At 37.7% G+C, this 18,973-nt stretch overlaps 1 protein-coding gene across 3 annotated transcripts in view; it reads left to right on the forward strand.

Moving 5' to 3' along the window:
* Positions 1 to 18,973, forward strand: part of gigyf2 (GRB10 interacting GYF protein 2) — a 254,103-nt gene extending 235,130 nt beyond the window's left edge. For all 3 annotated transcript variants that reach the window (XM_087993722.1, XM_087993723.1, XM_043702938.2), the window contains 6 exons: positions 820 to 936; positions 5,134 to 5,342; positions 6,429 to 6,583; positions 7,853 to 8,037; positions 14,260 to 14,407; positions 16,255 to 18,973. In XM_087993722.1, the coding sequence (XP_087849848.1) occupies positions 820 to 936; positions 5,134 to 5,342; positions 6,429 to 6,583; positions 7,853 to 8,037; positions 14,260 to 14,407; positions 16,255 to 16,322 (882 nt within the window). In that variant the 3' untranslated portion in view covers positions 16,323 to 18,973. The remainder of the gene's footprint in view (positions 1 to 819; positions 937 to 5,133; positions 5,343 to 6,428; positions 6,584 to 7,852; positions 8,038 to 14,259; positions 14,408 to 16,254) is intronic.

The raw sequence follows: 18,973 nt of genomic DNA on the forward strand, positions 1-18,973 counted from the left end.
AATTAGACCAATTGGTACCAATTTCACTCATCCACCTACTCAGACTTTTGAGTTTGACGTTTGTTTTGTCACACCTGTGACTTTCTCTAATCTGAGATACTATCATCTATATGAAAGCTAAACAAATATTTCTCACTAAGTTTTGTATTCCTGAAAGAATTTGTGATAGAAGAAAATTGAAATCTATCATTTCTTATCTAGTTTGCACATATTCTCAAAGTTGACCTTCAATTTCTAATTTAAATATTCCTCATTAAACTTCATGTTAAGAATCAAGCATGCTTTCATTATTTTGCTATCAATATAGCTGTTGCAGTGAAGTATGGGAATATTATGAATCTGTACCATTGTCTCTAATTTAACTTAACTCCATTCAATTCTTATGGATTCATGTCTTTCTGATACCAATTTCTGTTCTCCAACACCTGAAATACTTGTGGAAAAAATGCTTTAACTTCACCCACATCTCCTGTTCAGCATGCACATAAAATATTGAGTATTAAATTTATATTCAGTATTTTTTCTGGAATTTCAGGAGAGAGTTGTGTGATTCTATGATGCTTTTTATAACTTGGGTTAAATAGTCATGTCTGGAGTCTGAAACTATTAATCTGTGGTTTCTGCCGAAATTACAGCAGGAGACAGAAAGCAGTACTCTTGAAATTCTGTTCTATTGTTTTCACCTGGTTTGTGGCATTCAATGTGAATCAAAGACTCTTGAGTTTAATTGTTTATAATAAAGTATTGCACTGTGAGAGTTCCTAATTACATAGCTTTTTCTCTCTCATTTTTTCCCCTCTCCTTGCATACCAAAATAAGTCAGCAGCAGTAAAGCTTAATCTCTCTGCTTGTCATGAGGAATCATCGTTTAAGAATGCTGTAACAATGAAAAGAGAGGAAGCATCAACTAAGCGAATAGGATCAGAGCGGAACCACGTGAGTATTGTGAGAAGAATAGCTTAATAGAAGTAATTATAATGGGGAAAAGTGTGCCCAACAAATTGACGCAGTTGTGCTATATTATATGGACAATAGAGCTAAGGAAAAAATGGATATTTAAACAAAGTACTGTGTGTCATTGGATTATCCTGGGAAGAGCTGACAGAAATGCGGGTGCATATTCTGCAAGGGTTTCTCATCGCTGTCCAATGACAACTATATATAGAAACGATTTATCAAGTTTTGTTATTCATACTAATGAAGATAAAACTTGGGAATAGGAACAGGCGTATACCATACGGTTCATTGTGGTTCATCGCATCTTAGGAAGGATACATTCGACTTGGAGGAAATACAACACAGATTTGCAAACATGATACCTGGACTTGAAGGTTAAAGGGTGATCTGATCGTAGACTTTAAGATATTAACAGGAAAAGACAAGGTTCATAAACTATTGTCAGTAGTGGTGATTCGAGAACTTGGGGAGAGTGTCTTAAGTATGAGGGCAAGACCATTCAGGAGAAATGTTAGGAAACCTCTGCACACAAAAGGGTGGTAGATGTTTTGACCTCTTCACAAATGGCAGTTAATGTTTAATCAGTTAAATCAAAATCTGAAAGAAAGCAATTTTAGTTAAACAAAGGTATGGGCAAAGGGAAGGTATTTGGAATAAGGCTGCAGATCAACCATGATCTCGTTGAACAATGGAAAACGCTTGAGGGGCTGAATGGTCTACTATTGTTCCTAAGTTCCTGTTCTACCAATTTGTAAATTCTCAGTTTATCCCTACTACTTATCTGCTAACTAATCCTCGATCCATGCTAATACATTGCTTCCAACTCAAACACTGAACTTGCCAATTAACATTTTGTGTGGTGTCTTTAGGAAAGTCTCAGCAGTGTATTCACTATCTCAGCAGCAACCTCTTATAACCTTTCGATGTGGACCATAAGTCCTAGGCCTTTTCTTCCTGAAGTTTCTGAATAAGTTCAGCAAATTGTCTGTATTTTGGGTTATTCTAAATCCCTTAAATAAATTCAGCTTTAAACATCCATTCAAAGTTACAGCTGCATGTTGAGTTACTTTCTCCTGAAATGTTTACTGACTCACTTGTCTCTTATTTAAGTGCTGCAAGTAACTGACACTGTTGCTTGTTTATTTGTAAGATCTTCCTGTTTAATCCCGAAGGTAGTGCTTCTGTTTATAAATCTAACATCTGAAAGGCTGTTTGTTTGCCTTGCTATCTGCTGCTTGTCTTTCCCTTTCCTTCTCAGTTTCTCTGATTTTTTTCCCTTAATTCTTTAACTTGGAAATGCACTTCAAAGGTCCTATCTTACAAGCCTGGTGCTGGGATCTTCATGATCCCAAACCCAGGGGCGTTCTTAATTTTGAAACCACATTCCTAACACGCTCCTCTCTCTGTAATATTCCCAGATAAAGCAAGCATTCTTCTATCAATTAGGTGAATAATTAGATGATAGTTATTTCAGAACAGTCATGAACAATTAAAAAAAATACCGAAAGAACCGCAGATGATGGAAGTCAAACACAAGCTGAAATTGTTGGAAAAGCTCAAGTCTGACAGCATCTGTGGAGAGAAATCAGTTAACGCTTTAGGTCCAGTGACTATTCTGAAGAAGAGTCACTGGACCCAAAATGTTAACTCTGATTTCACTCCAAAGGTGCTGCCAGATCTGCTGAGTTTTTCCAACAATTTCTGTTTTTGTAGTTATGAACAGTACCTGAAGTTAGTACATTATTTATAATGTAATCAAACCTTTAGCAATAGATAAAATATTAATTTGGGACAATACTGTGCAGAGCATTCAGTGCAAATGTAGTTCTCAGCTGTAGGAGATAGATCTTGTGGATGAAATTTGCTCAGCGAGGGCATGAGTGGAAATTGAAGATAAATACCATATTGGCCCTATTTAGCCCAATAATAATTACAGTTCCTGGCTTAGAATACGAAAACGCAAGAACAAGCAAGAGTAGATCATGTCCTATTGACCCTGTTCCGTTGTTCAATATGATCATGACTGATCTTGGGCTTCAGATCCACTTTCCCACCATATTCTTTGATTCCCTGAAAGATCAAAATGTGTCTATCTCAGCCTTCAAATATATTCAGTGATGAAGCATCCACAAACCTCAGCCAAAAAGAAATCTGAAGATTTTACAACCTTCTGACTGAAGTGATTTCTCCTCATCTGTTCTAAAATGTGAGCTCATAGAACCCCTACAGGTGAAAGCAAGCTATTTGGTCCATCGAGCCCATCACTGACCCTCCAACAAGCATCCCATCCAACATCCACACACCGCCCCACCCCTCCTGTTGCTGTTACAGCAAAAATTACTAACTTCAAACGTCTCCATGTTATAATCTATCTGTCATTGCACACTCACTTAATCTGTTTTCGTGACTTTACAGATTTTCTACCCTCCCCACAGGTTACCTATTTTTGTCATCAGCAAATTTAGATATGTTCTCTGCCTTTTCATCTAAGTAATTGATGTAAGTTGTAAACAGTTGAGGCCTCCATCACTGTTCCTTGTGGCATTTTGAGTACAGCCGTTTTGGAAGTGGCAACCTTCTGCTTCCTGTCATTTAATCAGTCCTTTATGCTAAGATACTCTTTATGGACCTCTTGGCCTTTTGTGTGGTACCTTTATTGGAAATAAAAATATACAACATCTACTGATCCTGCTTTATCTATTCTGTAAATTAACATGCTTTAAAATGATAATGAATTTGTCAAATAAAATTTCCCTCTTGTAAAACCATGTTGATTTTGATCGGCTGTTCAACTACTGTCTTTTGCCTTATCAAAGAGCAAAGGTTATTTTGTCATCCAGTATTAGCTGCATGACCAGTTAGTTTTTGACTATTACATTCCTCAGATATGTCTCCAGCACTAATGGCTCATTTTTAATAAATCAGTTCAGTTATTGTGGAATAACTAAATACTGCTGCTGGAAATCTGATATAAAAATAGAAAATACTGGAAGGCATTTCAAGCAGGATCTATAATGGGTTCATGTTTCAGAACAATAACCTTTCACGCAAAAGTATTGAGCATGATTCTTAGAATTGTAGAGTAGCAGCTCAGTGGAATTGAACATTTTGCATCAAAAGATTATAATATTTAAAATGTATTGCTTCGACTGTAATCAGCTGCTAACGTATTATGGAGAAATCCTAATAAATGACTACATATGTGACTTTTTTAAACTTCTATCAGTTTCTTTTGATAGATTAAAAACATTAATATGCACTACAGTGTTTTATTTGATCGAATTCCTGTTTTTGTACAGTTAATATTTGTCTGTTAATAAATGAAAAAGTACTGAGTAAATTTGAATGATCACTGGTATTAACGATAGCAGTTAAGTCTAAGCATGATCCATTGAATTGCAATTACTTTTTTCCCTAAAATTACCTTCTGTGTAAATCTTTCTCTATGTATATCATTTCAATCCATTGAAGTAGTATTTTCCATAATCTAATAGATTTAGTGCTTGCAACTTGCATAAAAGAATGAGAGCTCATTTAAAGCAATTATGTTGAAATAGCTGACTGATACACATTCCCTGGGTAGAAACTGTTCAACTGTATTAAATCATTAGCCTGGATTCTGTTGTTCCTGGTAAAGTTGCTGGCATTGCACTTTTCGTTCTTTCTATTTATGTAATTGTCCATGTGTTATGATATGAATGTTAATAAGATTTCATTATGCCTCCATTATGAAATAATATTTAATGGTTGAAGGGTGAATTTTGCAAGCTTTCCAAAAATTTTAGATCCTGTATAATAAATGTCCAAAAAGAGTTATTAATTTGTGTATTTCTTGCTGTTGATCAATCACAAGTGCAGCTCTAAGACTTGATTCCCAGCATCCTTGCCCACCCACCCTCCCCTCTCACCGCTTTCTCGCCCTCCCCTCTCACCGCTTTCTCGCCCTCCCCTCTCACCGCTTTCTCACCCTCCCCTCTCACTGCTTTCTCGCCCTCCCACCCTCTCCTCTCACCGCTTTCTCGCCCTCCCTCCTCCTCTGCTTTTTCCCTCTGTCCCCCCTGCTTTTTCAATTAATGTGGAAACTTTAATGGATGTAGTATTTTGCAGTATAAGTTTTTTAAAGTCTTCCATATTGAAAAGAGCAGATCTGTTATTCACTGTCTTTCTTTCATTTAGCATTCCAGTTTACCAGTTAGCACTACTTCTGTATGGGGTTCAGTAAATGCCAGTTCTGCCAACCAGTGGGGAACAGACATTAGCAGTGTATGGGGTGCTCCAGACCACAAGAACACAAATGTGGGCTTCTGGGATGAGGCTGTGAAAGAAGTTGGTCCTCCAGCAAGAAACCAGCTCTCCAAAAGTAACAAGAACAATTCTAACCCTGGGTAAGAGGACAACTTATTTTAATCAGGAAAAGTCCTGATATACTTGATATCGTACTGTAATATCATTCAAATACTGGAAATAATTATTTCACTAAATAGAGTTGGCATTCGACCTTGTACAAAAATGGAAAGTTTTTGCAAGATTTTGTGGCGAAAGGGGTGTCTGTGGGTGTGACTGAATAAGGGTAGCCTTTTGGGCTGGTGTTTTGTTTAGTTGAACATTCAAAGTAATTCAGCAGTTACGATAACAATAAACATGCACACTCATAATTTGTCCAAATCCAAGAGATTGCTTAATTCTAAAAGCTTTGAATAAGCATTCAGTAAAGTTCTGCACTTGATAGTAGAAGATTCTAATGAGTCCTTTCTTCTTTCAGTATTCATACTTTAACTTCTCTGGTGCTATATTTGCCATTGTCAACAATCAATGTTGTTCTGATATTGCAGTTTTTTTTTAAAAAAAGGTACTCTGAAACATGAGTTATTTAACTGTATTTTTCATAGGCTCTTGTTCAGTCTCTATGAAAATGTGTCTACTTTGTTGATCATGACATTGTGACTGTAGTTTTGTATTTAACTGCTCTTTTATTGATCAATCTCATCAGTTTTGGTCAATGTGAAGTACAAATTTGGGTTGTAACATTTAGTCTAGAATCACTGGTAATTAAGCTTTTGGGTAATTGGTGATGATATGTGCTCTTTGTAATTTGCAATTGTTTTGCATCATCTTTTAGAATGGGTGACTGATTTCTGAGTTATGCTGCTGTCCTGTGGAAGCTCAATAATTCAAACTTTCCTGAAGTTCCTAGATTACTTACTGCCCTACCCTCTCCCCAGCCTGAGTAAAGTTTGATTATTTTTATATTTGCTGTACCCAACTATTACTGGAATTGTAAAATCTCAGCTGCTGTAACTTGCATGGAACTGGCACATGTAATAGCACCTCCAACCTTCCATTTGAAGTTACAGCACATCTCCACTCCCTGAAGAAAAATCACAGTTCATGTTTGAATCTGATCTGTTTTATACTTGAAATGTGATTCCTTCATGCAGGATGTAATGCAAGATAATTTGGTGCTCTTTCAGAAAGTCACATGGAGTTCAGAATAAAGCAAATAAAAAGGCCGAAGAGGAGGAAAAGCTAATGAAGTTGTTTCAGGGTGTGAACAAGTCACAAGATGGATTTACATTATGGTGTGAACAGATGTTGCACGTTCTCAACACAGCCAATAATTTGGATGGTAGGAATCAGTTTGCAGAGTTACATTTTTGTTCTTTCAACAATAATTGCCAATCATGACATTGAGTTTGGTTTCTGGAAGTCGCTGCCATGCATAGACTCTGGAGGTGCACACAACCATAAAGAATATTAGAGGGAATAGTGATTGAGAGCTCTGATCGAAGAAATTTCTCCTTATTTCAGTCATAGGTGCATTCTAGAAGAAGTCACAATAGCTTTGCAAAATAAACATGACAACTCCCCCTCTCCCTATGAAGTAGATGAAGGGTGCATTATTGTCCCAAGTGGACAATAATCACTGCTAGTTCAGTGCATCAATCATCAGCATTTTCTTTAAGTTCTGTTTTTACCTACCCCTGTCTGACTGAATAAGAAATTTTAAATTTTAATTTGTGCACTGCACCATGCCTTGCTGTTGAGCAGCTCCATGCTGAACCAACTTCAAGGACTGCGAGCACTGTCTTGATGCCTGAAAGCCACTGCAACAGTGGTGAAAATGTACTTTGCAAATGGACAGCACTTGTTAAGCTATCCCAACTTACTAAGAATTATGGTAACAGCCATTTTAAACCACACTTGCAATGCGATTGAGTTATGCTTGCGAGAAATTACACTCATGTTTGCAACTTTCAACTATACAAAAGTTTTGGCAACAATTTTTTTCTGAGATGTTCGCCAGGGCAGTACCTTGTCATTCTTCTATCTTGGTTTGAATGTAAACAAAAGATTGGAGTTAATTGGTGCATTCTTCATGGTATGGTCTTGATGAATTGGTGACAACTTGCCAAGCAATCAACACCCAGTTCTTCTGCGATATACATGTGGATTTCTTTGAAATTTGAGTGCTATCTGAAAAACATTGACAGCATAACTTTTATTTTTTAGCATGTTCTGCACTACCCAATCTAATTTCTGTTCCTTTAATTCTGACTATTTTCAAATTTGGATATTGTTCTAATGTTTTCAAAATATGAGGCAAAATGTCAAAATCCAGCGTAGATACATGCCAGTATTTTTTCAACATCAACTTTATTTTTGCATCTGCATAAAACAATTCTACTATTGAATATATTTCTAGGGGATGGTGTAGAAATCCATGTTGAAAGTAAAGGTTAAGAGTGTCTTCCTCTACCACTAAAAGACAAATGAAGGTAGAATAAAAGTCTTTTTAGGATTTTGAGATAGCATTGTTGATGTTATGGTATGTGTACTGAGTGCATCTCATTTTATTCCAAAGATCAACTTAATTTTCATGTTTATTCTTCTACAGTCCCTACATTTGTCTCATTTTTGAAAGAAGTTGACTCTCCTTATGAAGTCCATGATTATGTCCGAGCTTACCTTGGTGACACGCCAGAAACAAAAGACTTTGCAAAGCAATTCCTAGACCGACGTGCCAAACAGAAAGCCAACCAACAACGCCAACAGCAACAGCAGCCAGTACGGCAGCAACAGGTTGGTTTACAACATACTACATTTAAATGGTATGGTTTAATATGTCTACATAAAAGTCATTACTTTTTAGTGATGGTTAATCAGTTATCTAAATACTTAGGACTTCATGATATGGTATAGAGTCATAGAAATGTACAGCATGGAAACAGACCCTTCGGTCCAACCCGTCCATGCTGACCAGATATCCCAACCCAATCTAGTCCCACCTGCCAGCACCCGGCCCATATCCCTCCAAACCCTTCCAATTCATATAACCATCCAAATGCCTCTTAAATGTTGCAATTGTACCAGCCTCCACCACATCCTCAGGCAGCTCATTCCATACAGGCACCACCCTCTGCGTGAAAAAGTTGCCCTTTAGGTCTCTTTTATCTCTTTCCCCTCTCACCCTAAACCTGTGCCCTCTAGTTCTGGACTCCCCGACCCCGGGGAAAAGACTTTGTCTATTTATCCTATCCATGCCCCTCATAATTTTGTAAACCTCTATAAGGTCACCCCACAGCCTCCGACGCTCCAGGGAAAACAGCCCCAGCCTGTACAGCCTCTCCCTGTAGTTCAGATCCTCCAACCCTGGCAACATCCTTGTAAATCTTTTCTGAACCCTTTCAAGTTTCAGAACATCTTTCCGATAGGAAGGAGACCAGAATTGCACGCAATATTCCAACAGTGGCCTAACCAATGTCCTGTACAGCCCCGCAACATGACCTCCCAATTCCTATACTCAATACTCTGACAAATAAAGGAAAGCATACCAAACGCCGCCTTCACTATCCTATCTACTTGCGACTCTACTTTCAAGGAGCTATGGGCCTGCACTCCAAGGTCTCTTTGTTCAGCAACATTCCCTAGAACCTTTCCATTAAGTGCATGCATCCTACTAAGATTTGCTTTCCCAAAATGCAGCACCTTGCATTTATCTGAATTAAATTCCATCTGCCACTTTTCAGCCCATTGACCTATCTGGTACAGATCCTGTTGTAATCTGAGGTAACCCTCTTCACTGTCCACTACACCTCCAATTTTGGTCTCATCTGCAAACTTGCTAACTGTACCTCTTATGCTCACATCCAAATCATTTTATGTCAATGACAAAACGTAGAGGGCCGAGCACTGGTCCTTGTGGCACTCCAGTGGTCACAGGCCTCTAGTCTGAAAAACAACCCTCCGCCACCACACTCTGTCTTCTACCTTTGAGCCAGTTCTGTATCCAAATGGCTAGTTCTCCCTGTATTCCATGAGATCTAACCTTGCTAATCAGTCTCCCATGGGGAACCTTATCGAACGCCTTACTAAAGTCCATATAGATTACATCTACCGCTCTGCCCTCATCAATCTTCTTTGTTACTTCTTCAAAAAACTCAATCAAGTTTGTGAGACAAGAATATTTACATTGTGCTTCATAGGCTATGATAAAGCATTTGATCATGTTTGATACCAAAAGTTGTTAAATATGTTGAAATGTTCTGTTGATGATAAACATGAGGGATTTATCCACAGCCAGTGATGGGACCAAATAGCAAGTATTAGACTTGAAGAAAGATTCAGACCTGTTTCATGTAAAGAGATACAAGACTGCACTGTTGCCAAGGTTACTCAGTCTATACACACAACCCAGGGACCACTTGTTATGAATGGGTTCCATTCGTAAATTGGTTTGTACGCAACGTGGGGCACAACACTGTACAATAAAAAATAGCATTTTGTAATTATGGGAAAATATTCACATGTAACATCTTTAATATTAACGTAGTTTGTCGGTATGAGCGTTCATACATCAGATGTTTGTATATCAGACGCTGCCTATATTCATAGAATTAGGTGTTAAAATTGGAGGCGAGAACATCAATGCTAGTATGCTGACGACGCAGTGCCGTTTAGAGAATTGGAAAAGCCCAACAAAATATCGTAGGTCAGGTATATCGAGAAGTTTAAAATAACGATTGTTTTTGTCTTTCACATTTAATGGTAATTCAAATGTATACATCGAAGAAAGAGTGAAGATTAGAGGAAGGTGTCACACTGGAACGCACACATTTGACAACAAAAATGGCAATTGGAATGCAGAAATTAGAAGAAAGATAACAGTAACCAGAAGGGTCAACAATGTGTTAACACAATTCAGCTTGTAACAAGAGAAAGAATTGTAAAGGGCTACATTCGATACACTTGCCTGTATGCGTTTGAAACTTTGGGTGGGGCATCTTGAGGGGTAGGATGTACATGGAAAGGCAAGGGCTAATTAGATATAGTCAACATGGCTTTGTGTGTGGGAAATTATTTCTCACAAGCTTGATTGAGTCTTTTGAAGAAGTAACAGAGAGGATTAATGAGGGCAGAGCGGTGGACATGATCTATCTGGACTTCAGTAAGGCGTTCGACAAGGTTCCCCATGGGAGACTGGTTAGTAAGTTTAGATCTCACGGAATACAGGGAGAACTAGCCATTTGGATACAGAACTGGCTCACAAGTAGAAGACAAAGGGTGGTGGTAGAGGGTTGTTTTTCATATTGGAAGCCTGAGACCAATGGAGTGCCACAAGGATTGGTGCTGGGTCCACTACTTTTCGTCATTTATATAAATGATTTGGATGCAAGCATAAGAGGTATAGTTAGTAAGTTTGCAGATGACACCAAAATTGAAGGTGTAATGGACAGCGAAGAAGGTTACCTCGGACTGCAGCGGAATCTTGATCAGATGGGCCAATGGGCTGAGAAGTGGCAGATGGAGCTTAATTCAGATAAGTGCGAGGTGTTGCATTTTGGGAAAGCAAATCTTAACAGGATTTGTACACTTAACGGTAAGATCCTGGGGTGTGTTGCTGAACAAAGAGACCTTGGAGTGCAGGTTCATAGCTCCTTGAAAGTGGAGTCACAGGTAGATAGGATAGTGAAGAAAGTGTTTGGTATGCTTTCCTTTATTGGTCACAGTATTGAGTACAGGAGTTGGGAGGTCATGTTGCGGGGCTGTACAGGACATTGGTTAGGCCACTTTTGGAATGTTGCATGCAATTCTGGTCTCCTTCCTATCGGAAAGATGTTGTGAAACTTGAAAGAGTTCGGAAAAGATTTACAAAGATGTTGGAGGATTTGAGCTATAAGGAGAGGTTGCATAGGCGAGGGCTGTTTTCCCTGGAGGCTGACAAGTGACCTTTATAAAGGTTTATAAAATTGAGGGGCATGGATAGGGTAAATAGACAAGGTCTTTTCCCTGGGGTGAGGGAGTCCAGAACTAAAGGGCATAGGTTTTAGGATGAGGGGGGAATTTTTTCACACAGAGGGTGGTGTGTGTGTGTGTGTGTGTGTGTGTGTGTGTGTGGGTGGAGGGGGGGGGGGGAAATGAGCTGTCTGAGGAAGTGGTGGAGGCTAGTACAATTACAACACTTCAAAGGCATCTGGATAGGTATATAAATAGAAAGGGTTTGGAGGGATATGGGCCAGGTGCTGGCAGATGGGACTAGATTGGGTTGGGATATCTGGTTGGCATGGACGAGTTGGACCCAAGGGTCTGTTTCCATTCTGTACATTTCTATGATTCTATGACTAAGTTAAGATCTGTGAAGGAGAATGAAAGATTTTGAAATGTGGATGCTAAGATATACCCTGAAACTGCTATATATAGGCCATAGCAAAAGTGTTTGAAGATGTAAGAAAAAAAACAATATATTAAGTATCATCTAGAAAAGAAAATGTATTTTAGTCATTTCATTAAAGTTGAAATGGTAGAGAGATCTTTTCTAGAAGGCAAGGTGGAGCGCACCAGGTGGCACAGTGGTTAGCACTGCTGTCTCACAGCTCCAGAGACCCGGGTTCAATTCCCGCCTCAGGCGACTGACTGTGTGGAGTTTGCACGTTCTCCCCGTGTCTGCGTGGGTTTCCTCCGGGTGCTCCGGTTTCCTCCCACAGTCCAAAGATGTGCAGGTCAGGTGAACTGGCCATGCTAAATTGCCCATAGTGTTAGGTAAAGGGTAAATGTAGGGGGTATGGGTGGGTTGCGCTTCGGCGGGGCGATGTGGACTTGTTGGGCCGAAGGGCCTGTTTCCACACTGTAAGTAATCTAATCTAATCTAAAAAAATAGGTATTACTGAGGCCTCATTGGATGACTGATGTCATAGGGTATTTGCTGATCTGTAGTGAATGAGAGGATGGCACAAGATGGCAGTAACAACAGCCAAACCATCTGTTCTGAACTCTGTCTTCACTCCATCCACTTGTCCTAATATACTTGTATGAGACATACAACTGCAGGTGCCATTTATCACCCAAATTCAGTTGTCTCTATTTGCCATTACCAGGCTTTGCCAATGCATGCCCGTAATTTTAGGACGTGCTGGAAGCCATGGGTAATTAAGCACTTGCATTTTCACTTCTGCCTTCACTCAAGACTTGTCTGCCAAGGAAGAGACCATTTGTTTAATTGCCCTTCATTTTTCTCTCTATCTTGGCATATCATCTATACTTTTCAACTCCTCTTTTATTCCTTCTGTCTTTTTCACAAATGACATTTTCTGACTATGTATTATACTTCCTGAATACAGTTGACTCTGATATAATGCAATAATTCTGTTCTCATGCAATCTTGTTATAAGAAAATCGCACAATAACCGCACCATTTAAACTAATGGGACTGGAATTACATTACAGCCAACACACAAGGAAAGTTTATGTTCTACAAATAACAGTCTAAATTCTTCAATTGCATTAAAGCCAATTCACATTGAAGAAACACATGTAGCAGAAGAGACTGTGTACCATTAGCAGTTCATATATTTGATCTTTCACTCCTTCAGTTCTTCTCAATTGACCAACTTTGGTGAAACTTTTGTCAAACCTATTGTAATCAGAGGCTCCAACAATGGCATATTCCTATCCTCACATTCTTGCATCTAGCCTTATTCAGTGAGTTCCATTGGCTTCCCTGTTGTTTTCATTGTTCCTTGCTGACCCTGCTGCAAACTGGAGTCCTTCTAAATTATTTCACTACTGTTTGGGAAAATATTTTCCCCAATAAAATATTGGTAAGATTGAAGTCATTGTTTTTGGACCTGCTCCAAACTTTGGTATCTAACTGCTCAGTTTATCCCCCTCTCAGATAACAGTCTGGACTTAAGTTAGTCTGTTCAGAACTTGTCACATTTGACCCTGAAATGAACTTACAACCTTATTCATGCAATCACTAAGACCAACTATTTGCACATTTGTCATGTTGTTCACATTCTTCCCTGACTCAGTTAAACTGCTGCCAAAACCCTCATTCATGCACTTGTTACCTTCAGCACACCTCTTGCTGCTATTCCATGTTTTACTTTCTGTTCACTTGAGGTTACCCACGACTCTATCCATGTCTTAATCACGCTGTCCAGTATCCCATCACCCCTTTGCTCACTCATTTACCTTGGTTCTTGGTTAAGCCACGTCTTTCCAATTCATGAATGCTGTGTGCTTCTGTCTATGTCTTAGTCCATTTGCCAGCGAAGCTTTCGTCTGGCCTTTGGATCCTACAATTATACTACTATTTCAACCAACTCAAATATCTGTTATTCGTTATATCTGTGTCATATTCTGCATATAACTCCTTTTACCAGCTCTTCCATCATTGCTAACCTACTTTGGCTCCCACTTGCTCCAGAATCATTACTGCTATTTTTGGAACTCGCTGTGTTCAAATTAACTGCTGTTCCTTTATTTTGAAAGTACCTGCACTTCAAAGTACTTCATTTGCTATAAAATGCTTTGGGATGTCCCCATGTTGTGAAAAATGCTGTATGAATAGAAGTTTGTTGTTGTTTCTTATAATTGAGTTCAAGTTGCATTTCAAAATGAAGTTTTCATGATAGCAACTTCTCAGAATCTTAATGCTTATCGTGCAAAATAAATCGTTTGTAAAATTAACATACCACACTAGTTGCAAATGTAATTTCACAATTTTAGAGTTTTATGACGTGACAGCATAATGTGATTTATTTTGGCAATACTTGATTTAAACAAACAATATTCAGTACCATTAATCCTGTAACTTTCCACTTTTTCATTTCTATGGAAAGAAAAAAAATGAAATAGGTTGTTTACAAAACATATACAAAAATTGCACATTAGACTGTCTCAAAAGGGATAAAATCTAAGATGAAAAGGGTTATTGCTGATGACCACCAAAATTGGCATTTTGAATGTGTGTAATTTAAACATTGTTTAATGTGCCGGCATGTTTTTTTCAAAATGCTTCAGGATTCAGCATGGACGGTGAGTCATACAGGCCTACAGCCTATCTATCCATCAAATCACAGCAGAAATCAACAGTCTAATTTTGAATCTGTGCAGTCTGGGAAAAAGAAGAAAAAACAGAAGATGATACGTGCTGATCCCAGCATTTTAGGTTAGTATGCACTTTTCAAAGCAATGCTAGAGTTTGAGTTCACAGATAATATTATGCTCATTGGTTGTAAAACATTTGGTGAGATCTAGATGTGAGCAGAATACTGCACTAAATCTTGACTCTCAGCTGGTTGTGGCTAATTGGTATTACCTGATGCGACTGCTTCTCTGCTGAAGTTTGCTTCTTTGCACCATTTTGAAAGCAAGAAAAACAACAAATGCAGCAGAGTTTTTATAATTTCATTCTGATTGTCAGAAACACATTTTTGATTGACCAACTAACTTTAGCTTCAATGCATTGGCATTTTAGGTGATAAGATGTGAGGTTCATAACTATATTTAAATAATAAATAGGCCAGAAGCTCAACTCAGTGAACTGATTAATACTATTGTTAATACAAGCACAAATCTATTCTTGATTATCTAGGTATCAACTTCAGTCTCTACACAGTAATTTATAATTGCACAGAAAACTTATTAACATGCAGCACGTACTGAAGACATCCATGTTCCACAATAACTGATATAGACCAGGTCATGAATAGAAGCTGGAAAGGTAGAATAAAGGCTAGTGCCTAGGGTCAGTTTTTCTATATTTCAGATGATCCTCTCGCCTGACAGGGCGAGTCATCATTTCTGACTCCACAAATAAAACTCATCAGCTTTCTGCTTCCATTGCGTGGTTTTAGCTGAGTTAATGTCTAATCTAATCTAAAAACATAATACTCAATCGTTAACCTATACCAAAGTTTTGTTGAATATGTGAACTGTCTTTGTTGGATGAGTGCAGTGCTCATACAGAGCAGACTAACTCCCTTTAAATTTTGTAATAACTTGGTTTGGGACCTCACATCTGTCCGACGCCTGGCTTATCCAAAATAAGAAATGAGAATGTAATTGAATAGACCAGTTTTAAGATAAATGTCCTGTTATCATTATTCCGTTTGTTTTTCAGCCTCTTTAGATTTGATACATTAATCACTTCTGCACTATCAGATTTAGCCCTTTTTAGCAGATTGGCCAAATTCATTCTTCCCACTTTTATTCCAGATGGCAAGCACAACTCTTATTACCATATGCGTTTCCTATTGGGGATAAATAACTCGTTAATGATATTCACTTTGGCAGCATTGTGGATCTGAAATATTAAATAGATCTTTCTCATAGTTTTCCTTAACACTTATCATTTTGACTTGCATTATATGAAGTCTGTAGTTTGATGGATGCTTATTTGCAATTACTGCAATAGACATTAAATAAGCAGGTATACTCTTTAACCTAGCTGTTTTGGATTGGTTATTGCAAAGATGCATACTTATTAAGAAACTCATGCATGTATGAAGATGCATTTAATATCATGTATTGAGACCTTTAAGAATGAATTCCAATTCTGACTTCAAAATAAATCTGGAGAATTAAAAGATATAAATCCAGTAAGGATAATGTCTTGTTTAAATTTGCAATATGCTGTACACGGAAAATGTTTCTACTAGTTTTTGACCATGTGTTTAGTGTCAGATTAGACATGCTAGGTATGTTTTTTAAAAGCATGATATTGTTTTCTCACTACAGATGAAGAATTTAAATTAAACTTTTTTTCTGGGATTTAACTGTTGCTGCAGGTAACACACACAACACATTTCAGATATCATAGAGTAATGCTGGGTGTTATCTTTATTAAAATTGCCTAAGAATAGCTTGCTATTTTTATTGAGTTAGCTTGGGTATAGTTCAAATATCAACCTAATATCCATAATGGCAAACAGTGACGTGCCAGAAACTATTTTCTAGTTTGATGCTCATGTCAACAGAAATCATCCTTTTCTTTTTTTTCCCCACTCTCCATAGGTTTTTCTGTAAATGCTTCATCTGAGCGTCTGAACATGGGAGAAATTGAGACACTTGATGACTACTGAACATAAGAAAATGCTTGATTTATTTAAAAAAAAAATGAGTTGTTAATCATGAATTCTGAATGCACCAACCAATATCAGTTAATTAAAAAAAACAAATCTATCACCTTGAGTTCATGTCTGTCTTTGTACTTCAACACACCTGTTTCTCATGGCCCTTCATTACATAGTACAATCATGTTTCAAGTACAGAGCAGTCTCTTCAAAAGCCTCTGCACCAAACTGCATGTTTTCAAGCATTGAATCACGTTTTCCACTGTGTAATATTAATGGTGCAGTTAAACATAGTACCCTTTGTTATATAGAAACCTGTTTCCTTATCACTATTATTGGACTTTATTCAGAATACATGATTAACTGGTCTATTCAATGTTGGTCACGTTAACATCCATTCTTTGAACATTACAGAACAATCGTGTCAGTAATGTATTTATAAGCTAATTCTATAATACACATGTTGAAGTGCTTGCTTTAGTACTGAGGTGTATTAAAAGTGGTTTGGATATTTTAAGGATATCCAATATGTTTCTGTAAGAATAACACCTATTCTGTCTAGCCCATTTTAAAGAGATTTTAGACTATGTTTTTGGCCTTGTACAGTCTTTTGAAATTAATATATTTGCGATATTGAATACACTATAGCTGTCATAAAATATGCAGTTATAAACAAAGCATTAGTTAAAATATTTCCAGAAATTCAAAAATCACGGTATTCTTTGTTATACAGTTGCTGCATGAAGGCTGCAATGTGTAACTAGAGACATTTTAAAAATTTCAGTTTGATACTGTTCAACATGCATGTGCAGGCCATTGCCCAGGAAGAAGCTTTTTCTCTTAAAAGGGCTGTACCCACTTCTTGTTCAGGTTATATTTTAAAATTGTTGAAAATCAAATCTTTTACAGCATCTTGGTCTAATCAAAGTTTGTTTTGCAACATAAAGATGGCTATGGAAAAAAAAATGCTGCAGTACTGTATGCCACCAGTTATAGTGCAACATTGAATTTGCAACTTATTTACTGTATTTAGGTGTACAGAAGATTCCCTTTGAAAGGGAACTTGGGTAATTGACCCTTTGGTGACTGAAGGACTCTTTTAGTTTCTGAGAAACATGTTTTGAATCACTTTTTTTTAAAAATAAGATTCTGTAAAAACATAATGCTAAATATTAGACTGACAAGTTATATACACAGAACATGTCTCTAGTGTACATTCGGAATTAAAATGCAGTGGATCCTGTTTATTGTCACTGCTTTCTTCATGTCACTTTTCTAAAGCCAATATTTTTAATGGTTTTTCAATTCTGTTCAAATTACTTTGGGTTTGTTTTTGTTTAAAAAGACACTTGCAGCACTCCCTCCTTTCCCTACTGCTCCACAGTGGCATAGGTAAATTTGGCGGCATAAGTGCTGGTGAGAAAGAGATTTGGACTTCAGCACAAGGTTTAGACCCTCCTCTCTCTCATTTCTCTTCTCACCCCCCCGCCCCCGCCCCCCCCTGCCAAAGCAACCATACCCCTCCAAAATCCCTCAACCACCACTATCATTCTGGCACTATAAGTTGGAGCTCACCACATAACACTTCCTGTGGTCCTTCTGCTTGCTTTATGCACCTGTACACTTTATGAATACTTGTCCCATGCAGATGCAAATATTTGCAGCTTGTGGGGTGAAGGAAGCATCATTAAAATCTCCACAAATGCCCCTATTGGTCCTTAACTTGTGTTTTCTATATTAGCCAATGCCATCTTGATTACAGTCATTAAGGTTGTTAATAAAGTGACTATAAGAGGAACTCGTGTTGAGATGATGTTTAGAATACCCATATGGAGTGAAGGGCACCAGTTGTTACCCTATATTGGAGTGTGCACTAATTGTCTTCTCATTGCATACTATTCCATCTCCTTAAATGCATGATTTATTTAAAAACTGAAATCTGAAAACATTGAAAAATATTCTGTACAATAAAATTTGTATGCAGGTTTTCAATCTACTCTCTTGTGATATCTACATTACTGGCAGCCACCTAAACACCACATGCAGCTGCAGTGTCCAAGTATTTATCTAGAAATGTTTTGCAGTGTTGGATTAATAAAACTGTGCAAGGCAAAGAATTTTATATGTTTACAGATGTTGGATGCATCCTGATTTTTTTCCCCTCATTCAAAGCTCATTTTCAGATGTGAATCCCCAGTTTGAAGAGACTAATGGCATAGCGATGCATTTTTTTATTGGATTGAACTGCAGTCACTACAGAAAGACAGGAAATGTATATTCCACGAAATACAGAAAGCGAATGTAGAAATTCTGAAGCAGTTCAAGTACAAGTAGATCATGCATCCAGGACTGAGAGATACACTTGGAACAAAGGAGAGTCACTTTGGAAGTTAGTACCTGAGTAATCGCCTCTTAAACTTTAATTTATTTATTATCCATTTTTCTCACATCTGCACTCTGATTCTGATGACAGCGCATACTTTTATATTAATTTGAAATTCATCTTTCAAATGAAGTTCTTGAATGTGCACATGCCTTTATTCCTGAAACCATTATTGCTTAACCAAGTACATTATTCAAAGACTGTTAATTGCTGCCAGATTTTGAAGGTTACTGTACTATCACCTTCAGATGAAAGTAAATCTGATATCTGCTATTTA

This window comes from Chiloscyllium plagiosum, unplaced genomic scaffold, assembly GCF_037043375.1.
Source record: "Chiloscyllium plagiosum isolate Xiang-an unplaced genomic scaffold, Cpla_swu_hap1 HiC_scaffold_13, whole genome shotgun sequence".
NCBI lineage: Eukaryota > Metazoa > Chordata > Chondrichthyes > Orectolobiformes > Hemiscylliidae > Chiloscyllium > Chiloscyllium plagiosum.